Here is an 18,894-nt window from a genome sequence, read left to right on the forward strand (position 1 = left end):
GTAATAGGCCGCAACTTTTTGGCAGAAAAAGGTTGATATGTTGGGTGCAGATTTGGAGCATCACCTTCATAACCTAAACTCACCTCTCTAAGTTTCTATATCCCCTAAAGAAATAGAAGCAGTCATTAATAGTCTCCCAACCAAAAAAAAAAAAAAAAAAAAAAAAAAAAAAAAAACACCAACGACAACAAAAACAAAACAATGTTTCTATTTAGTATTATATCCTAGGAACAAATCCTCAATTAGTCAGTCAATTTCCAAGGCTGATTCCTGGTGTAGATGAGTTCAGGACACCTTGCCTTGTCTCCTTTCTCCATGCTCTGCACCTCTTCTGGCTATTGGCCTTCTTACCTCTTCGGGGAACCTTAACAAACCAAACTCTAAGGTATTTTTGGTTACAGCTCTCTCTTTGCTTTTGTCTTCATGTTTCAACTATTAGGGAGCCTTGTGAAAGTCAAAGTTATCTTTCTTCCTCTGCCTAGAAAAACTGTAGGAGCAAAAGGAAAAGACAAATTTGGTAAAACTAATCGTTGATTTCATATTTTTATACATTATATTTTAAGCATTTTAAGCATTATCTTAAGCATTTTCCCTCCAATGCCTTCTAAATCCTCCTCCCCACATCTCTACACAACTCACTTTATGTCCTTTCCCCGTGTTTCAAAACACACACATACCTATATACATGAAAATCAAAACAAACAAAAGACTAATAAGATAAAACAATAAGATAAGGACAAGTCAAAAGAAAGCAAAATGAAAAAACCACCCACCAAACCCGCTTGAGTTTACTGGGTGTTGCTCTGTCCTGCAGTGCTGTTGATACACATAGTAACATTCCATTGGAGAAAACTGTTTTTCCATTTGCCATCTAGTATCAATTGCAGATAGCATTGAGCCTAGGGATTGGAGTCCCATGTCTACTTCCCCCTCTCAATGTTAGGATCCTATCTGTCTTGAACCTTTGTAAGTCTTGGGCATATTGCTATAGTCTCTGTAAGTTATTATTTGCACCAATACTGATGTGCCTGGAAGGTGGTGTTTCTTTGGAATAATTCATCACCTCTGGCTCTTTAAATATTCTTTCCCCCTCTTTTCATACATCAGTGGACCTTGAAGGGAATGATTTGGTGCACATAACTAATTTAAGACTGAGTGATTCAAATGTTCCAATCTCTGTACACTCTCCAGGAGTTGACAGATTTTAATTTGAAAGTTAGATCTGGGAAGGGGTAACTCTACAGATGTGCATATAATCTCTTCCTGAAGACGAAGAATGAAAAGGAAATTCAGATAGAAGAAACATTTCAAAGCTGTGTGGTATTAGTCGAACCCAGTAATAAGTGTGAATGCTGGATTTGTTTCATTAACTCTTAACTCAGGATCACACCTTTGGTGCTAATTGGAACACTTATTAAAAGATGCATTTGCTATTTAGACCTGGAAGGTGAGCTTTTTCAAATAATTTAAAGCTTTCCTTAAAAATGTATTTTCTGAAATCAAATATTGGTAGTTGTCCTAGAGTAATATAATAGTGAGAATCTTTTTAAAAGCCAGGTGTGGTGGTTCATGCCTGTCATGCTGGCACTCAGTAGCATTTGAAAAAGGAATCACCGTGAATCTGAAACTAGCTTTCATGGATCTTAGAGTGACCCTATCCAACATTCCTAGGATTAACGTATTATTGGATCAAGATCTGCTAAGGACTGCCTATGAGTTTGTGAAACTGGGTGATTTGGTGAACAATGCACTGAGCTAACCACCCTGGTTTCTGCCTCTCTTACCCACATTCTTCTTTAAACACAGATCATGCTTTGGTATACAGCTTTGAAACCTAGCCCACCCTTTTAGGGTGAGAACAGACAATATGTACATCAGAGCCTCACTTGGAATCCCAGGCTTTCTCATGTCAGTGAAGACAAGGCTGGCTTTATAGATAAGGGGCCCTTGTGTGCCCTTCTAAGGCCTAGTTGTTTGGTTTGTTTTGTTTTGTTTGGAGATAAGGTTTCCTGCAGCCTATGCTAGTCTCAAATTTGCCATTTAGCTAAGTTGGCAACCTTTAATTCCTGATCCTCCTGCCTCCTTCCTAAATACTAGAGAAAAGTCTGCTGCCAAGCCCAGATTCCAAGACCTGATTGAGACAGGTTCCTTCTTTCAGTTTCCCTCCAGCCTTTTGTAGTGTATACCTAGGCATCCCTCCAGTGTTGACATGACAGGTATTTGAGATTATGGGAACCAGTGTGTACATCACTTCTGTTGTGTAGGTGATGGAAGACACAATACATCTGTGTAATATGGATAAGGAGGTCCACATGACTGTGCAGCTATACTCTGAAAGCATAGAGAAGTAATAAAGCTAGCTGCTAGATTGCACTTCTGTTCCTGTGCATCACAGTGTGTAGTTATTCAGAGCAAGAGCTCTGAAACTGACTATGTAAGTGCTGGTTTGACATCTGTCAGCTGGGTAGTTTAGCCAGCTATAATGCCATGATACTGAGACTGTGATGTAGAACTCAGAGCAACAAAGAGGAGATATACATAAAATGATAAAAAGGACACAGCCATGTTCATTGCTTGTAAAAATCACAGGCAGTAATATGCTTAGTTTATTGATTTAATCACAATGCAAATGTATCTCACTTTATATTAGGATACGTGTAATACATCTTTTGGTGGCATCTATTGTGGGTTCATTTGAAATCCCAGCATTCAGGATCTGGGAGGTGCAGGAGGATTGAGGTTAGTTAACAGTAGGGTGCAGAATATAGTGAATACTAAGCCTGTCAAGACTACATAGCAAACTCTCTGTTAAAATAACCAAAATGGGTCAGGGTGAAGCAGAAGTTGACCAAATTTCAATTAGAAGAGCAATCCTCTAGCACTTTGAGAACATAAACAATCCATTTTATATAATTGCCATGCACACATAATCATTGACAACACTCCTGGGCTTTCATTTTGGAGAAGGCATAGCAGCCTCTTTCAGACAAGTTATGTCTGAGAATGCAAAGGAAAAGTGAGCAAGGAATATATCTCACAAACATCTCTGGAGAACTGTCTAAAGTGCCCATGCTGGCAACAGAAGAGGTGTGAGATGCTGTGTAGCTGGCCAAATTGATTCCATCCTTACACACACACACATATTTACACATACACATACTTATACATACATGCACAAATACATAAAACACACACGCACATACATATATAAATACATGTACACACATATACACAGATATACACATATACACATGCACACACATGTATACACATACACACACTAGCACACAATGTATACACACACATAACATATACATATACACATACACATACATACAGACACAGACACATGCACATGCACACATACAGACACACACAGAAACTTGTAGACGGAGTGCATGGAATTTGAGCAGAATAACGATAAAAGAAATGGAGAGATATCATTACCATGTTATCTCTATGCTTATTAGCTCCTGCCTTTCTTTTATAGACATCATAAAGTTCATGAAATCATAATGGAACATGACTAGATGATAAATATTTATTAAAAAATTGAATGTGATACTTAAATTTACTCTAGTCCCACAATCTTCTTAAAAGCAACACACCTTATTTCAAGGGGAGGGATTTTGCACAGAATTTCATTTAACCCCACATTTGAATGTTATTTATATGAGAGTAACACACAAGGTACCTCCCAGTAAAGAGTGTCCTAGTTTCAGGAATTTTCCAGAGCTAACTCATCAGTTTCCTTTTAACATTGGCTATCAGACAGTGTTAACTTTCTTAGCTCTGAAAGCAAATCCATTTTTCATTTTCTTCTCTCTCCTGTCTTCAGGTTCCCTGCCTCCATTGTTTCTTCTCTGAAGTTGATGTGTCTCTAGATATATTAACCTCTCTCTACACCTTTCTTCCTGCTGCTCATGCAGTTTAATTTTGTAAAATCCTTCAACAGTCTGGCTTCCTGGGTAACTTTGTTGCAATTCTTCCATCCTGGAACAACAGCTTCTTCCATTTTCTTGTGTCTTTCATGTGTTATTCATTTGTTGCTTTTAGATAACTCTTTAGTGCCTTAGATAATTTTTTCCCATTTTGAATCAATTCAAACCACTTTAGAAGAAAAAATATTTTAATAACATTTACTTACAGTGTTTCTTGGTGCTAAGGCAACGTAGAGGAAAAGGGGTTTGATTTAGTTGATGGTTTCCAGTTTTAGTCCATTTGTCACTGTGAAGAAATCAAGACAATAGGAACTTGAAGCAGCTGGAAGAGACCACAGACAAGAACAGAAAGAGAATGAATGAATGAATGAATGAATGAATGAATGCAGGCTTGTGGTTGGGACCCTTTTCTCCACTCATTCAGGTCAAGATTTGCTGCCTAGAGAATGGTGTCAGACAGGCTGGATAAGTTTTTCCAGCTCAGTTAACATAATCCATACCCAAGCACTCCCACAGGCCAATCTAATTTAGACAATCCATCATTTATATTCCCTTTCCTGGGTGATTCTATACTGTTTCCAGTTGACAATTAAAACTGAACATCACATTATATATGTGAAATGCATGAGACACAAAGAACAAACAATAGTTTCAAAACTAGAGCATGTTTTTCCCCCTAACTCTTGCACATCTGCCTGTCATCTTGAAGCCATTTGGGCTGCCATCTGTTTGCCTTTGTATTTCTGAACTGTGATGGTCTAGTAACACCCTTTTCCCTTAAAAGCTGCCCCCACTTCTAATTAAAGCAATCATCTGACACCAATGAGGTAGAATCCGGACCTTGTTCTACATCTTTCCAGATCTGACTTGGGTCAACAGGTATCTTGAAGTCATGCATCTCCTTTTCCCTCACATCCACACTTAATTTATGTGTCTCAGGAATATATTTTATTTTTACATAAAAGTTTTATGATTCCTTCTCTCTTTCCATCTACCATGGCCTGGCTACTTACATATCAGATTCAGTATGAGACATTACTTCATTCTAAAAATCATGCCTGTATTTCCCCACTAGGTCTTGCCACAGACTGGGGCAATTCTTTCTCCTCTGTGATCTAATTGGAAACAATTCATGGGCACAGATATGGATAAGAATATGATTCTTCTTTGTATCAAGTTATTTGTTTTTTTTTCACATGTATTGATTGGGGGTAGGGTGGTAGTTGTATGTAGGGATATGCATACAGGTTTTATCATTATGATATCATTTATCATTTGTGGCCATGTACAGGAACCAGATCTTCCCTTCTACCATGAGAATCCTGGAACCCAATTAAGCTTAGGCAATTTTACTGGCAAGCAAGTATTAACTTTAGAACAAGACAGATTTAACATCAGAATCAGAGGCTAAGGCTAAGTGTGCTGCTCCCATCTGTAATCCTGTCACTCATGAAGATGAAGCAAGGGGTTGCTAGTTTTGGCTAGCTTGGACAATAGAGTTTCAGCTCTGTCACAAGAAAAAAATTATGAGAACTTAAGGATTTTACTAAGTTGTGGATCAGCTTCAATGTTTCTGACTCACTGGACCTAGGAAGGGTCTCAAGAAGTTGATATTCTAACTGTTTCTGGTGACATTAGTGGTGCTGTTTTAGTAAACTGAACTTGAGAAAACATTTGTTTATCGATTTTGCTAAGTTCTTGGTTCAATATCTTCAAAGCAATTAGTTGAAGTACACTTCAGCATTGTCATGAATTAATGCACAAGCCAGGGGCCACTCATCAGTGCTTTTGTGGCATTGTTAACAGGCCATGGTGAGCAAATTGGGAACTGTTCAAAGAATGGGGATTACATTGGTTTAATTAGGACTGTGGCACAGGCGGCATTTTAGATTGTCTAATTCAGCCCCCTATATTCTTGGTATTCTTTGCACTGTTTCTTGCCAACAGCTGACTCAGAAACCAGAGCTTCCAATTCTAAGAGGATTCCTGAGGTGGCTTAAAAGAGATGGAAGGCTTCCAGACACTATGGCATATGCCAGCAAGATTTTGCTGAAGGGACCCTGATATAACTGTCTCGTATAAGGCTATGCCAGTGCCTGACAAATATAGAAGTGGATGCTCACAGTCATCTATAGAATGGAACACAGGGCCCCCAATGGAGGAACTAGAGAAAGCACCCAAGGGGCTGAAGGGGTCTGCTATCCTATGGATGGAACAACAATATGAACAAACCAGCACCCCCAGAGCTCATATCTCTAGCTGCATATGTAGCCAAAGATGGCCTAGTCGGACATGATTGGGAAGAGAGAGGCCCCTTGGTATTGCACCCTTTATATGCCCCAATACAGGGAACGCCAGGGCTAAGAAATGGGAGTGGGTGGGTAGGGGAGCAGGACGAGGGGAGGGTATAGGGAACTTTGGAGATAGCATTTGAAATGTAAATAAAGAAAATATCTAATAAAAAAAAGAGATGGAAGTCTGGAAAAGAGGTCTCTGACCTTATATAGGCAGGATCAACTTCCTTGGTAGACAACGTGAAGAGGCAGTTTCATCCACCTGGGCGTTGAGAAATATCTCATCCTATGAAGGTGGTAAAGGAAGTCTGAGGAGAAAGATGGTTGCAACCATTTATATGGGTGGAAATTACTGAACCATGGTAATTTCTCTTATGGTTCTCTTCTCTGGAGTTACGTTGCCTGGCCTCAAATGATGCTGGAAGATCTGGTCTTTCAGCAGGAAACAATCATTTCATAATCTAAGGAGACAGAAAACTGGAGATGCAGAAAAATGGGGGCATAGGCTCTTAAATTGTTTCCTGCTGAGGAGTGTCACTGTTGGAGGGGACTAGTTCAGTGCTGTTGAAGAGAGGAGTCCTCTGGTTAGTTAGCAGGAAAGAAGTCTTAACTTGATTGGCTGTGATGGACCACGTGATTGCCACCCTTCATTTCTGGAGACACTTTTGAATAATAATCTGTAAGCAAGCGATATGGTTGCAGAGTAAAGCAGAGATTTTCCAGGAAAGTGAGAACAATCGGAGGAGCAGGGGTGGGAAGGGTTAGGGTGACTCAGAGGTAGTGGGCGTGGAGCTGACTCAGACTAGTCCTGCTGCTGGACTGCTGTATCACATCGAGCTAGCAGAAACTAGAGAACATCAAAATACAGAAAGAAGAGTAAAGTACTGGACTATTCTAAAGAACTATATCTGGCGTGGGATGAAAGTTGAAGGTCTCCTGCAGCCAGAGTTTCTCCACAGTGCCTGAAAAGTTCTTTTGCAGATGTTATCAGAGAACAAATAAAACAAATTAAGCTGTTTGGGGGGTGAGAGACATTGGGAGACATTATACATTTGGTTTGGTTAAATGGTGATGTTCAGTAAGTAAAACATTTAAAAGAGAACAAGGAGGAAAGAAGTAAACAAAGGGAGGACTCTAGGGTGGGAGGAGCAGGAACCCCTTCCTTAGAAGAGGCTTGTGATTGGAATTTTTATGTTCCCTGTGTGTAGGTCCTCATCTCAAACCAGGTATGAGTATTAGTGTAGAAGAAGCACTGGTCATGGAGGAGGGCACAAATGCCATCATTATTAATATTCAGATCTAGTCTCCTTTTCTTTTGAAATACTGCAGCAAGAAAGGAATCTAGCTGACCCTGGTGGATGTTAAGCTGATCTGAGATTTCTCTAAGAACTTTTCTGAAAGCTGTCTAGACAGGTTAATTAATCAAATAAGAATTCAGTCCAACCGTTTTAATTCCGAGTCCTGAAAACAATACCTAGAGTGGCAAGAACACAGAGAAGTTGGATGATTCATGGTTTCTTAGTCACCTGCACTACTTTCAGGAGTTTGGGGTGCCAATCTCTCTAACTGCTTCAAGCTGACAATTAAGCAATTAAGAGTGCCTCAGAAGGAATCTATCTAAGAGGCCATGATAAAACTTGACAAAGACCCAGAAGATAAGTCAGGAGGTAAAAGTATACAACTTTTTGAGGACAAAGAAACAAAGTAGCATAACTAGTCAATATAAGATGAAACATAAAGTTAACAAAACGTGAAATCCAACTGTACCATGGCTGGACCATGCACCAGAGTCCTGTAGAAGAATAAGTTCCTGTAAGCTGTCTGCTTACATCAGACTCCTGCATAAGGAGCAAGACCCTTGAAGCTTTGTAAAATAAGTCAGTTAAAGTCAGCATCTAACTGACAATTTAAAAGAGTAATAGAATACTATTGTCTCATTTTTTATAGGATTGTCTAGCAAAGTTCCAAAGATACTGATTTTATATTATGAATAACATTCCAAAGCTGTGAATTTCAAGACAGTGTATCTGGAAGCTTCCTTTAGTCAAGGAATGGTTAGGGTATGAACCCTGGAATTAGCTTTGACTAAGAGGAAAAATTAAAAGCCAGGATAAACGATTTGTCCAATTGAGCTATGTTGAGGGCCCCATACTCATCAGGTAGGAGGCTTAAGTATAAGATTTTCCTGTTCACAGCAAGGTTTTTTGGATCTGGCCTACACAGCAGGAGCAGCCCAGGCCCATGGGCAGAAGCAGCAGATTTCTGGCATGTATTCTTTCCATATATCCGTATTCTGTAATGAGGCTAACATTTACCTTACTCTGGTGGGATTGTTCCACCCAAGGAAAAGAGCTTGGGCCTACAGGAATCCTGCCATGCCAGCATATGTAAATGAACCCAGTTTACACAAACAATCAACTCTTCATAACTATTTTTTAAATATATACTTTATTTTGAATCTTATTTTTGACAAAACAAACTTTAAGTTTACTTTAAATTTGTTTTGAATTCCTTGCTTTAGGGTAAAATCTAGCAACATATATAGAAAACAACATACTGAGAGTTAAATTGGTCTCTCCCTCTAAGCTTATCTCTATAAATAAATTACATTTGTACTTAGCATGACTGAAAACATAGTTCTGAGGCATATTAAATAATTTGGTCGTTTACAAGTGACTGATCACTAACTTGTATACCTTAATTATCTTTCATAGTTTATAAGTTAATAGCTTTTATGAAATTAGAATTTCATAATTGTATCCTTGTTAGTTGGATCCTTAAAAATTATTTTCTTAAAAATACATTCTGAAAATTATAGATCCTTTAACATCAAAATAAACTTTAAATAAATTTAAGAATTGGAGGTGAGCATCAATGGCTATAAAGTGCTCGTCCATGACAGGGTAATATTCTGTGAATTACTGTCCCAACTAGCCCATCAATTAGGGAAGCCTTTACGTGGTGACCCAAGCTTCCTAGAGGTTCCCAGGACACCTGCTCAATGAAATAGAGAACTCCCATCTGACTTCTTCCTTCCCACTTCCCACTGCATGCCATGGGTATTTGTTTGAAGGGATATGTGGTGAAAGGACGAAAATATATAAATTCTACATGAGTCCACTGGACGTGTCTTGGAGAGTTGTGGCAACCTAACCAACAAAGGAAATATTAATTTAATCTCCTCTTTTCTTTTGCTTGTCGATGAAGAATGCTAACAGGACACTTGCCTCACTTGCCTACTTGTGAGCTCTGTAGCAAGTTGAGTCACCGATCTGTATTTTGTCCAAGTTGTTTTTCTGAATTTTAAAGAACATGGCTAATTGTTAGGGACAATTTACTGTGATTTATATCTTGTTTCTAGTGCAATTGTATCTGACTCTGTCTTGGGAATTTTTACTTCTTTTGGGGACTCATTTATTTGTCGTGGTTTTATATGAGGTTAGGGTACTTAAAAACAGATAGTATTAAAAACTATCATTTAACAAACTCATCATGTTCTTGCTTTGTTTCAGTTATCCTTAAAAAGAAGAGGAAGTAAAGATTTGCCAAAATCTGAAAAAAAGGCTCAGCAGACACCCACAGAGGTATGTCAAAATAAACATTTAAAGCATGCATGGAGCATGTCCAAATGCACATGTTAGCAAGCTACATTTATGAATAGACATAATGGCTAGATAGGCTTATGTGAAGCATACCAATCGTGCATCTCAATTATGTCGCTGTAGACTTGGGTGGTAAAATATGTTCAGAATAGTTCCTTATAAACTAGCGTGCCTATCATGATCTGTTTCACTGTGAGCCCATAGCAACACATTGTGCTTTCTATGAGTGCTAATCTCATTCTCTCATAATTAATGAAGTCAATGGAATGACTGTTCCTATAGCATCTTCAGAATAAAGAAAAGGATGTTGCAGGAAGGGGTAGCAGGTGAGAAAGCCCCCAGCTGATAATGCCATTCTTTGTACCAGTGACTGGGGAGACAAAAGGAAGGAAAGAAAGCACTACAAATAAGCTTAAAAAAATAAACAATGTAGCCGGGTGTGGTGGCGCACACCTTTAATCCCAGCACTCCGGAGGCAGAGGCAAGTGGATTTCTGAGTTCGAGGCCAGCCTGGTCTACAAAGTGAGTTCCAGGAAAGCCAGAGCTATGCAGAGAAACCCTGTCTCAAAAAACAAACAAACAAACAAAAAATAAACAACTTGATCTCAGGAACATTGGAACAAGGGTGTGATGGATAAACTAGTTTTGATGCAGTCTAGGGCTCTCAACCAGATTCATACTCTCTGTCAGTTGGACAATTAAACGGCAGACAAAACTAAAGTACATCAGGAGGCAGTGGAGAAACCCAAGCACTGAAGAAAACCAGCAGTTGAAGGGGAAGGGACAGAATAGCAGTATGCAGCAGATGCCCAGAGACAAAACCCCCTGCAAAGCACAGGGGTTGGGGTGGAGAGCTAAAAGCCCTTTCTTCTTGAGGCAGGTTTAAAAGCCTTTGAAGAAATTTTCTCCCCAGATTTAGGGCTGTTGATTGGCTCACATATGTCCTGATTTGGCCAGGAACTTTTACTGGATATTTTTTATTGGATATTTTCTTTATTTGCATTTCAAATGTTATGTGCTTTCCAGGTCTCCCCTCCCGAAACCCCCATCCCATGCTCTCTCCCTCTGCTTCTATGAGGGTCCTCCCCCCAACTCTGCCTTCAAACCTTGGTATTCCTCTGCACTGGGGTACCAAGCCCCCTCAGACCCAAGGACCTCTCCTCCCACTAATGTCCAGCAAGGCCATCCTATGCCACCTATGCGGCTGGAGCCATGGGTCCCTCCATGTATACTCTTTGGTTGGTAGTATAGTCCCCAGGAGCTATCAGGATTCTGACCAGTTAACACTGTTTCTCCCCCGAAGGGGCTGCAACCTCCCTCAGCTCTTTCAGTCCCTTTTCCAACTCCTCCATCAGAGACACAGCACTCAGTCCAATGGCTGGTTGTGGGCGTCCCCATTTGTACTTTGTCAGGCTATGGCAGAGCATCTCAGGAGCCAGCCATATCAGGCTCCAATTGTCAAACACTTCCCAGCATCCCCAATAGCATCTGGGTTTGAGGACTGTATATGGGATGAATCCCCAGGGGGACAGTCTCTGGAAGGCCTTTCCTTCAGTCTCTGCTCCACACTTTCTCTGCATATTTCCTCCTGAGAGTATTTTGTCCCCCCTTTTAAGAAGGATTGAAGCATCCACACTTTAGTCTTACTTCTTGAGCTTCACGTGGTCTGTGAATTGAATCTTGGGTAATTCCATTTGGACAAATATCCACTTATCAGTGAGTGCATACCATATGTGTTCTTTTGTGACTGGGTTACCTCATGTAGGATCTTGTTTTCAAGTTCCATCTGGGTTATTTCCAGCTTCTGGCTATTATAAATAAGGCAGCTATAAACATGGTGGAGCATGTGTCCTTATTACATGTTGGAGCATCTTCTGGGTATATGCCCAGGAGTGGTATAGCTGGGTCCTCAGGTAGTACTATGTCCAATTTTCTGAGGAACCACCAGACTGACTTCCAGAGTGGTTGTAGGAGTTTGCAATGGAGGAGTGTTCCACTTTCTCCACATCCTTGCCAGCATCTGCTGTCACCTGAGTTTTTGATCTTACCTATTCTGATTGGTATAAGGTGGAATCTCAGGGTCATTTTGATTTGCATTTCCCTGATGACTAAAAATGTGGAACATTTCTTTAGGTGCTTCTCCACCATTCATGTTTCCTCAGTTGAGAATTCTCTGTTTAGCTCTGTTCTGCATTTTTAATAGAGTTATTTGGATCTCTGGAGTCTAACTTCTTAAGTTCTTTGTATATTTGGATATTAGCCCTCTATAGGTTGTAGGATTACTAAAGACCTTTTCCCAACATGTTGGTTGCCATTTTGTCCTATTGACAGTGTCCTTTGCCTTACAGAAGCTTTGCAATTTTATGAGGTCCCGTTTGTAGATTCTTGATCTTAGAGCATAAGCCATTGGTGTTCTGTTCAGGAAATTTTCCCCTGTGCCCATTTGTTCAAGGCTCTTCCCCACTTTCTCTTCTGTTAGATTCATTGTATCTGGTTTTATATAGAGGTCCTTTATCCAGTGGGACTTGGGCTTGTACAAGGAGATAAGAATGAATTAATTTGCATTCTTCTACATGTTGACCACCAGTTGAACCAGCCCCATTTGTTGAAAATGTTATCTTTTTTTCTTCTGGATGGTTCTAGCTTTTTTGTTAAAGATCAAGTGACCATAGGTGTGTGAGTTCATTTCTGGGTCTTCAATTCCATTCCATTGATCTACCTGCCTGTCTCTTACCAATATCTTGCAGTTTTTATCACTATTGCTCTGTAGTTCAGCTTGAGGTCAGGGATAGTGATTCCTCCAGAAGTTCTTTTATTGTTGAAAATAGTTTTTGCTATTCTGTTTTTGTTTTTTCGTTTTTTGTTTTTGTTTTTTTTTTTTTGTTATCCCAAATGAATTTGAGAATTGTTCATTCTAACTCTGTTAAGAATTGAGTTGAAATTTTCATAGGGATTGTCTTAAATCTGTAGATTGCTTTTGGCAAGATGACCATTTTTAACATATTAATCCTGCCAATCCACCAGCATGGGGATATTTCCTTCTGAGGTCTTCTGTTTCTTCAGAGACTTGACGTTCTGGTTGTACAGACCTTTCATTTGTTTGGTTAGAGTCACACCAAGATATTTTATATTGTTTGTGACTATTGTGAAGAATGTACTTTCCCTAATTTCTTTACAGCCCATTTATCCTTTAAATATAGAAAGACTACTGATTTGATGAAGTTAATTTTATACTCTGCCACTTTGCTGAAATTGTTTATCAGTTTTAGGAGTTCTCTAGTTGAATTTTGGGGGGAATTTAAGTATACTATTATATCATCTACAAATAGTGATATTTTGACTTCTTCCTTTCATTCCTTTGTATCCCTTTGACCTCCATTTGTTGTCTAAGTGCCTTAGCTAGGACTTTGAGTACTATATTGAATATTTAGGAAGAGAGTAGACAGCCTGGTCTAGTCCCTGATTTTAGTGAGATTGCTTCAAGTTTCTCTCCATTTAGTTTGATGTTGGCTACTGGTTTGCTGTATATTGCTTTTATTGTGTTTAGGTATGGGACCGGAATTCCATATCTTCCCAAAACTTTTAACACAAAGGGATGTTGAATTTTGTCAAATGCTTTTTCAGCATCTAATAAAATGATCATGTGTTCTGTTTTCTTTGAGATGGTTTATGTAGTGTATTATGTTGAAGGATTTCTGAATATTGAACCATTCTTTAGTCACTGGGATGAAGCCTACCTGATCATGGTGCATGATTGTTTTGCTATGTTTTTGGATTCTATTTGCAAGAATTTTGTTTAGTATTTTTGCATTGATAGTCACAGGGGAAATTGGTCTGAAGTTCTATTTCTTTGTTGGTTCTTTGTGTGGTTTTGCTATCAGCATAATAGTGGCTTCATTGAAAGAATTGGGTAGTGTTCCTTCTGTTTCTATTTTGTGGAATAGTTTGAAAAGTTTTAGTATTAGGTCTTCTTTGAAGGTCTGATAGAATTCTGTACTAAACCAATCTGGTCCTGGGCTTTTTTTGGTTGGGAGACTTTTGATGACTGCTTCTATTTTTTTAGGGGTTATGGGACTGTTTAGATGGTGAATCTGATCCTGATTTAATTTTGGTATTTGGTATATGTCTAGAAAATTGTCCATTTCATCCAGATTTTCCAGTTTTGTTGAGTATAGGCTTTTGTAGTAGGATCTGGTGATTTTTTAAAAATTCCCTCAGTTTCTGTTATTATAACTCTCTTTTCATTTCTGATTTTGATAATTTGGATACTGTCTCTGTGCCCTCTGGTTAGTCTGAATAAGGGTTTATCTATCTTGTTAATTTTCTCAAAAAAAAAAAAACATTTCCTGGTTTTGTTGATTCTTTGTATAGATCTTTTTCATTCTACTTGGTTGATTTTAGCCCTGAGTTTGATTATTTCCTGCAGTTTACTCCTCTTGGGTGAATTTGCTTCTTTTTGTTCTAGAGCTTTCAGTTATGTTGTTAAACTGCTAATGTATGCTCTCTCCTGTTTCTTTGTGGAGGCACTCAGAGCTATGAGTTTTCCTCATATCACTGTTTTCACTGTGTCCCCTAAGTTTGGGTATGTTGTGCTATCATTTTCATTAAATTCTAAAAAGTCTTTAATTAAGTTATTTATTTCTACCTTGGCCAAGTTATCATTGAGTAGAGGATTGTTCAGCTTTTATGTGTATGTGGGTTTTCTGTTCTTTTTGTTGTACTGAAAACCAGCCTTAGTCTGTGGTGATCTGAAAGGATGCATGAGATTATTTCAATCTTCTTGTATCTGCTGAGTCCTGTTTTATGACCAGTTATATAGTCAGTACCCTTAGGTGCTAAGAAGAAGGTATATTCTTTTGTTTTAGGGTGAAAATGTTCTATAGATATCTGTTAAATCCATTTGTTTCATAACTTCTCTCAATTTCACTGTGTCTGTTTAGTTTTTGTTTCCATCATCTGTCCATTGATGAGAGTAGGGTGTTGAAGTCTCTCCACTATTATTGTGTGAGGTACAATGTGTGATTTGAGCTGTAGTAAAGTTTCTTTTATGAATGTGAGTGCCCTTTCATTTGGAGCATAGATGTTCAGAATTGAGAGTTCTTGGTAGATTTTTTTCCTTTGATGAGTTTGAAGTGTCTTTCCTTATCTTTTTTGGATAACTTTAGGTTGAAAGTCGATTACTTCAGCTTGTTTCTTGGGACCATTTGCTTGGAAAATTTATTTTCCAGCCCTTTACTCTGAGGTAATGTCTGTCTTTGCCACCGAAGTGTGTTTCCTGTATGCAGCAAAATGCTGGGTCCTGTTTATCTGTCCAGTCTGTTATTCTATGTCTTTTTATTAGGGACTTGAGTCCATTGATGTTAAGAGATATTAAGGAATAGCGTTTGTTGCTTCCTGTTATATTTGATGTTAGAAGTGGAATTATGGTTTTGTGGCTTTTTTGGGTTTGTTGAAAGAAAATTATTTTCTTGTCTTTTTCTAGTGTGTAGTTTCCCTCCTTGTGTTGGAGTTTTCCATCTATTATCCTTTGTATGGCTGGATTTGTGGAAAGATATTGTGTAAATTTGGTTTTGTCATGGACTATCTGGCTTCTCCATCTATGCTAATTGAGAGTTTTGCTGTGTATTGTAGCCTGGGCTGGCATTTGTATTCTTTTAGGTTCTGTATGACATCTGCCCAGGATCTTCTAGCTTTCATAGTCTCTGGTGAGAAGTCTGGTGTAATTCTGATTGGTCTTTCTTTATATGTTACTTGACCTTTTTCCTTTACTGCATTTAATATTCTTTTGTTTGTTTGTTTGTTTTGTTTTGTTTTGTGCATTTGGTGTTTTGACTATTATGTGACAGGAGGAATTTCTTTTCTGATCCAATCTGTTTGGAGTTCTATAGGATTCTTGCATGTTTGTGGGCATATTTTTCTTTAGGTTACGGAACTTTTCTTCTATAATTTTGTTGAGGATATTGACTGGCCGTTTAAGCTGATAATCTTCTTTATCTTTTATATCTATTATCCTTAGGTTTGGTTTTCTCATTGTGTCCTGGATTTCCTGGATGTTTGGGGTTAGGAGCTTTTTGCTTTTGTCATTTTCTTTGACTGCTGTGTCAATGTTTTCTATGGTATTGTCTGCACCTGAGATTCTCTCTTCTAATTCTTGTGTTCTGTTGGTGATGCTTGCATCCATGACTCCTGATCTCTTTCCTAGGTTTTCCATCTCCAGAATTGTCTCAGTTTGTGATTTCTTTATTTTTTTCTATTTCCATTTTTAGATCCTGGATGCTTTTCTTCAATTCCTTCACCTATTTACTTGTGTTTTCCAGTATTTCTTTAAGGGACAGATGTCTTTCTTTTTTAAGAACTTCTATCTGTTTTACCTGTACTCTCCTGTATTGCTTTAAGGGAGTTCTTTATGTCCTTCTCAAAGTCTTCATCATGAGATGTGATTTTTAAATCAGAGTTTTGCTTTTCTGGTGTGTTGGTGTATCCAGGGCTCTCTGTGTTGGGGGAATTGGATTCTGATGATGCCAAGTAGCCTTGGTTTCTGTTGCTTATGTTCTTGCTCTTGCCTCTCAACATCTGGATGTCTATAGTAGTAAGTGGCCTTACTGTCTCCAAATGTGACTTGTCTCTCCTGCAAGCCTGTGTGTCCTTACTCTTGGGAAACCAGATCTCTGTGGGAGGAATTTGGGTATGGAGAACTGTGGTACGGGGTCAGCTCTGGAGTGCAGATGGTAACTGGATGGATCCTGTCTCTGGCTTTTCCTTTGTTCTTGTGTCCAGATGGCTCTAGGCAGGTCACTTTTGGGCCAGAAATTTGAGCAGAAGTGATGGTCTTACCTGTGCTCACAAGTGTGCCAGCACTCCTGGGAGACCAACTCTCTCCCTGTGGTATTTGTGTATAGAAAGCTGTAGCACAGGATCTGCTCTGGGCATAGATGGAAACCAGAGAATCCTGTTCCAGTCTGCTCCTTGGTTCCTGTGTCCTGATAGCTCCAGGTGAGTCCCTTGGAGCAGAAATAGTGGTCTTGCCTGTGCTCACATGTGTGTCAGTACTCCTGGGAGACTAGGTCTCTCGTGGCAGTATTTGGGTATGGAGAGCTGTAGCTCAGGATCAGCTCAGGTTGGAGACAGAATGGCTCTGAACCTTTTGAGCTCTTCAGTATGGGGCTCCAGGAAGAGACAAAGGCCAAGAGGATATTTAAGCTTTCAGGCTTTAGTCTCAAGTCGGGATGGAGTGGAAGAAGCAGGATGCTTTGGAAATTTGCCACTCTTATTTCTTAGCAGTGTTCCTCTCCCTATCTGCCTACCAGGGGGTCTAACTCCTAGTCTATTAGTATTGCATAATTCTCTCACATGTGGAACATTGATTTAACTTAATTGCACAAATATGTGACATGAAAGAAAAAAAACAAACTTTGCATAGAGGGGAGGGGCAGGTGAGAAGAAGAACTGGAGAGATGAGTGTTATAAAATATAATGGTGTGATTGCTGGGTGCCTGGAGGGCCCTTGCCAAGTTGTGCCCCTGAGAAATCACACTATGCAACAGACCTGGCTCAAAGGAGTTTTATTTGGGAGAAGGGGAGAAATGGGATAGAGGCAGACAGACTGGAGCGGAGCTTTGAAGCAGAGAAGGGGGAACACAGAAAATGTCAGAAAGGGGGAGAGAGGCTGGGAATCTGTGGGAAGAGAGACAGAGACAGAGACAGAGACAGAGACAGAGACAGAGACAGAGACAGAGACAGAGACAGAGACAGACTCTAAATACTCTGCTGTGGATCATTCCCCAAGAATCTTTCCTGTTTTCAGCGATGAGAAGATGCCATTCGCTTCCCATCCTAAAACCATGGGCCAACCTTAACCAGTAATTATCTTTTAAACCTTCCTTTTTTATATATCACACTTTTTTTGTTCAAGTGGATTCAGCTCAGGAATCCCTTCCCTTGTTTCTGATTGATTAGACTGAATCCTCCAGAGGCATGTGGGAACCACCTGCCAATGACTTTATAACTTAGATCCCTTCTCAGGACAACCACCTTACAAAAATCAGTAGGCCTCCTGGCTCACTATGTTTTGATTTCTGGACATTAACTTCCTGAGGAAAATGTAAGTGTAGTGCTGTGGTAATGTAGTCTCTGCTGTAATTTCCAGCATAACGATTTTTTTAAAAAAATGTGATTGTACTATCACATTTTTAAAGCCTGCTCAAGGAGATTGGATGGGAATTCCTTGGATGGAAGCTGCTAGTTTAAAACATATTACATTTCTATACAATTATAAAATGACTTAGTTTTGAAGTCAAGGTTGAGGACTATTGATCCAGATGTTGTATTGTATTATAATTATATTCTATTATAATTCTTGCTATGAATTGATCTGTCCTATTTAGGGCATCTTGTAAACAAAAATATCCTATTTGACCTTGGTCAAAAATTTTGATCTGTGGTCAACACTGGGCATGTTCAGCATAGACATTCAAATGACAGTATTTTCTTTTCTGGGTTAAGTAGAAATTGTCAGCATAGTTTTTTTATTTGAATTTATAGTCATGGCAATGTCATTTGACCTAACCTAATATGATCTTTATAAGTTTTATATGTCATTTTGTAAATCTACTTTATGTTCTTTGATTTATTCCATGTACCTTCCCCCAGAAGCAGGCTGACTCTTTTTACTGAGAAGTAAATTAAATGGAATATTTAATATTTTGAATATGATCACTGTTTTAGTCAGGGTTTCTATTCCTGCACAAACATTATGACCAAGAAGCAAGTTGGGGAGGAAAGGGTTTATTAGGCTTACACTTCCATACTGCTGTCCATCACCAAGGAAGTCAGGACTGGAACTCAAGCAGGTCAGGAAGCAGGAGCTGGTGCACAGGCCATGGAGGGATGTTCTTTACTGGCTTGCCTCCCCTGGCTTGCTCAGCCTGCTCTCTTATAGAACCAAGAATACCAGCCCAGCGATGGTCCCACCCACAAGGGGCCTTTCCCCCTTGATCACTAATTGAGAAAATGCCTTACAGTTGGATCTCATGGAGGCATTTCCTCAACTGAAGCTCC

The 18,894-nt window shown here is 39.2% G+C and overlaps 1 protein-coding gene across 1 annotated transcript in view; it reads left to right on the plus strand.

Moving 5' to 3' along the window:
* Soga3 (SOGA family member 3) overlaps positions 1 to 18,894 on the plus strand; it is a 54,960-nt gene that overhangs the window by 29,361 nt on the left and 6,705 nt on the right. The window contains exon 5 of the mRNA XM_029482758.1: positions 9,748 to 9,819. Within this exon, the coding sequence (XP_029338618.1) occupies positions 9,748 to 9,819 (72 nt within the window). The remainder of the gene's footprint in view (positions 1 to 9,747; positions 9,820 to 18,894) is intronic.

The sequence above is a fragment of the Mus caroli genome, chromosome 10 (assembly GCF_900094665.2).
Source record: "Mus caroli chromosome 10, CAROLI_EIJ_v1.1, whole genome shotgun sequence".
Taxonomy (NCBI): Eukaryota; Metazoa; Chordata; class Mammalia; order Rodentia; family Muridae; genus Mus; species Mus caroli.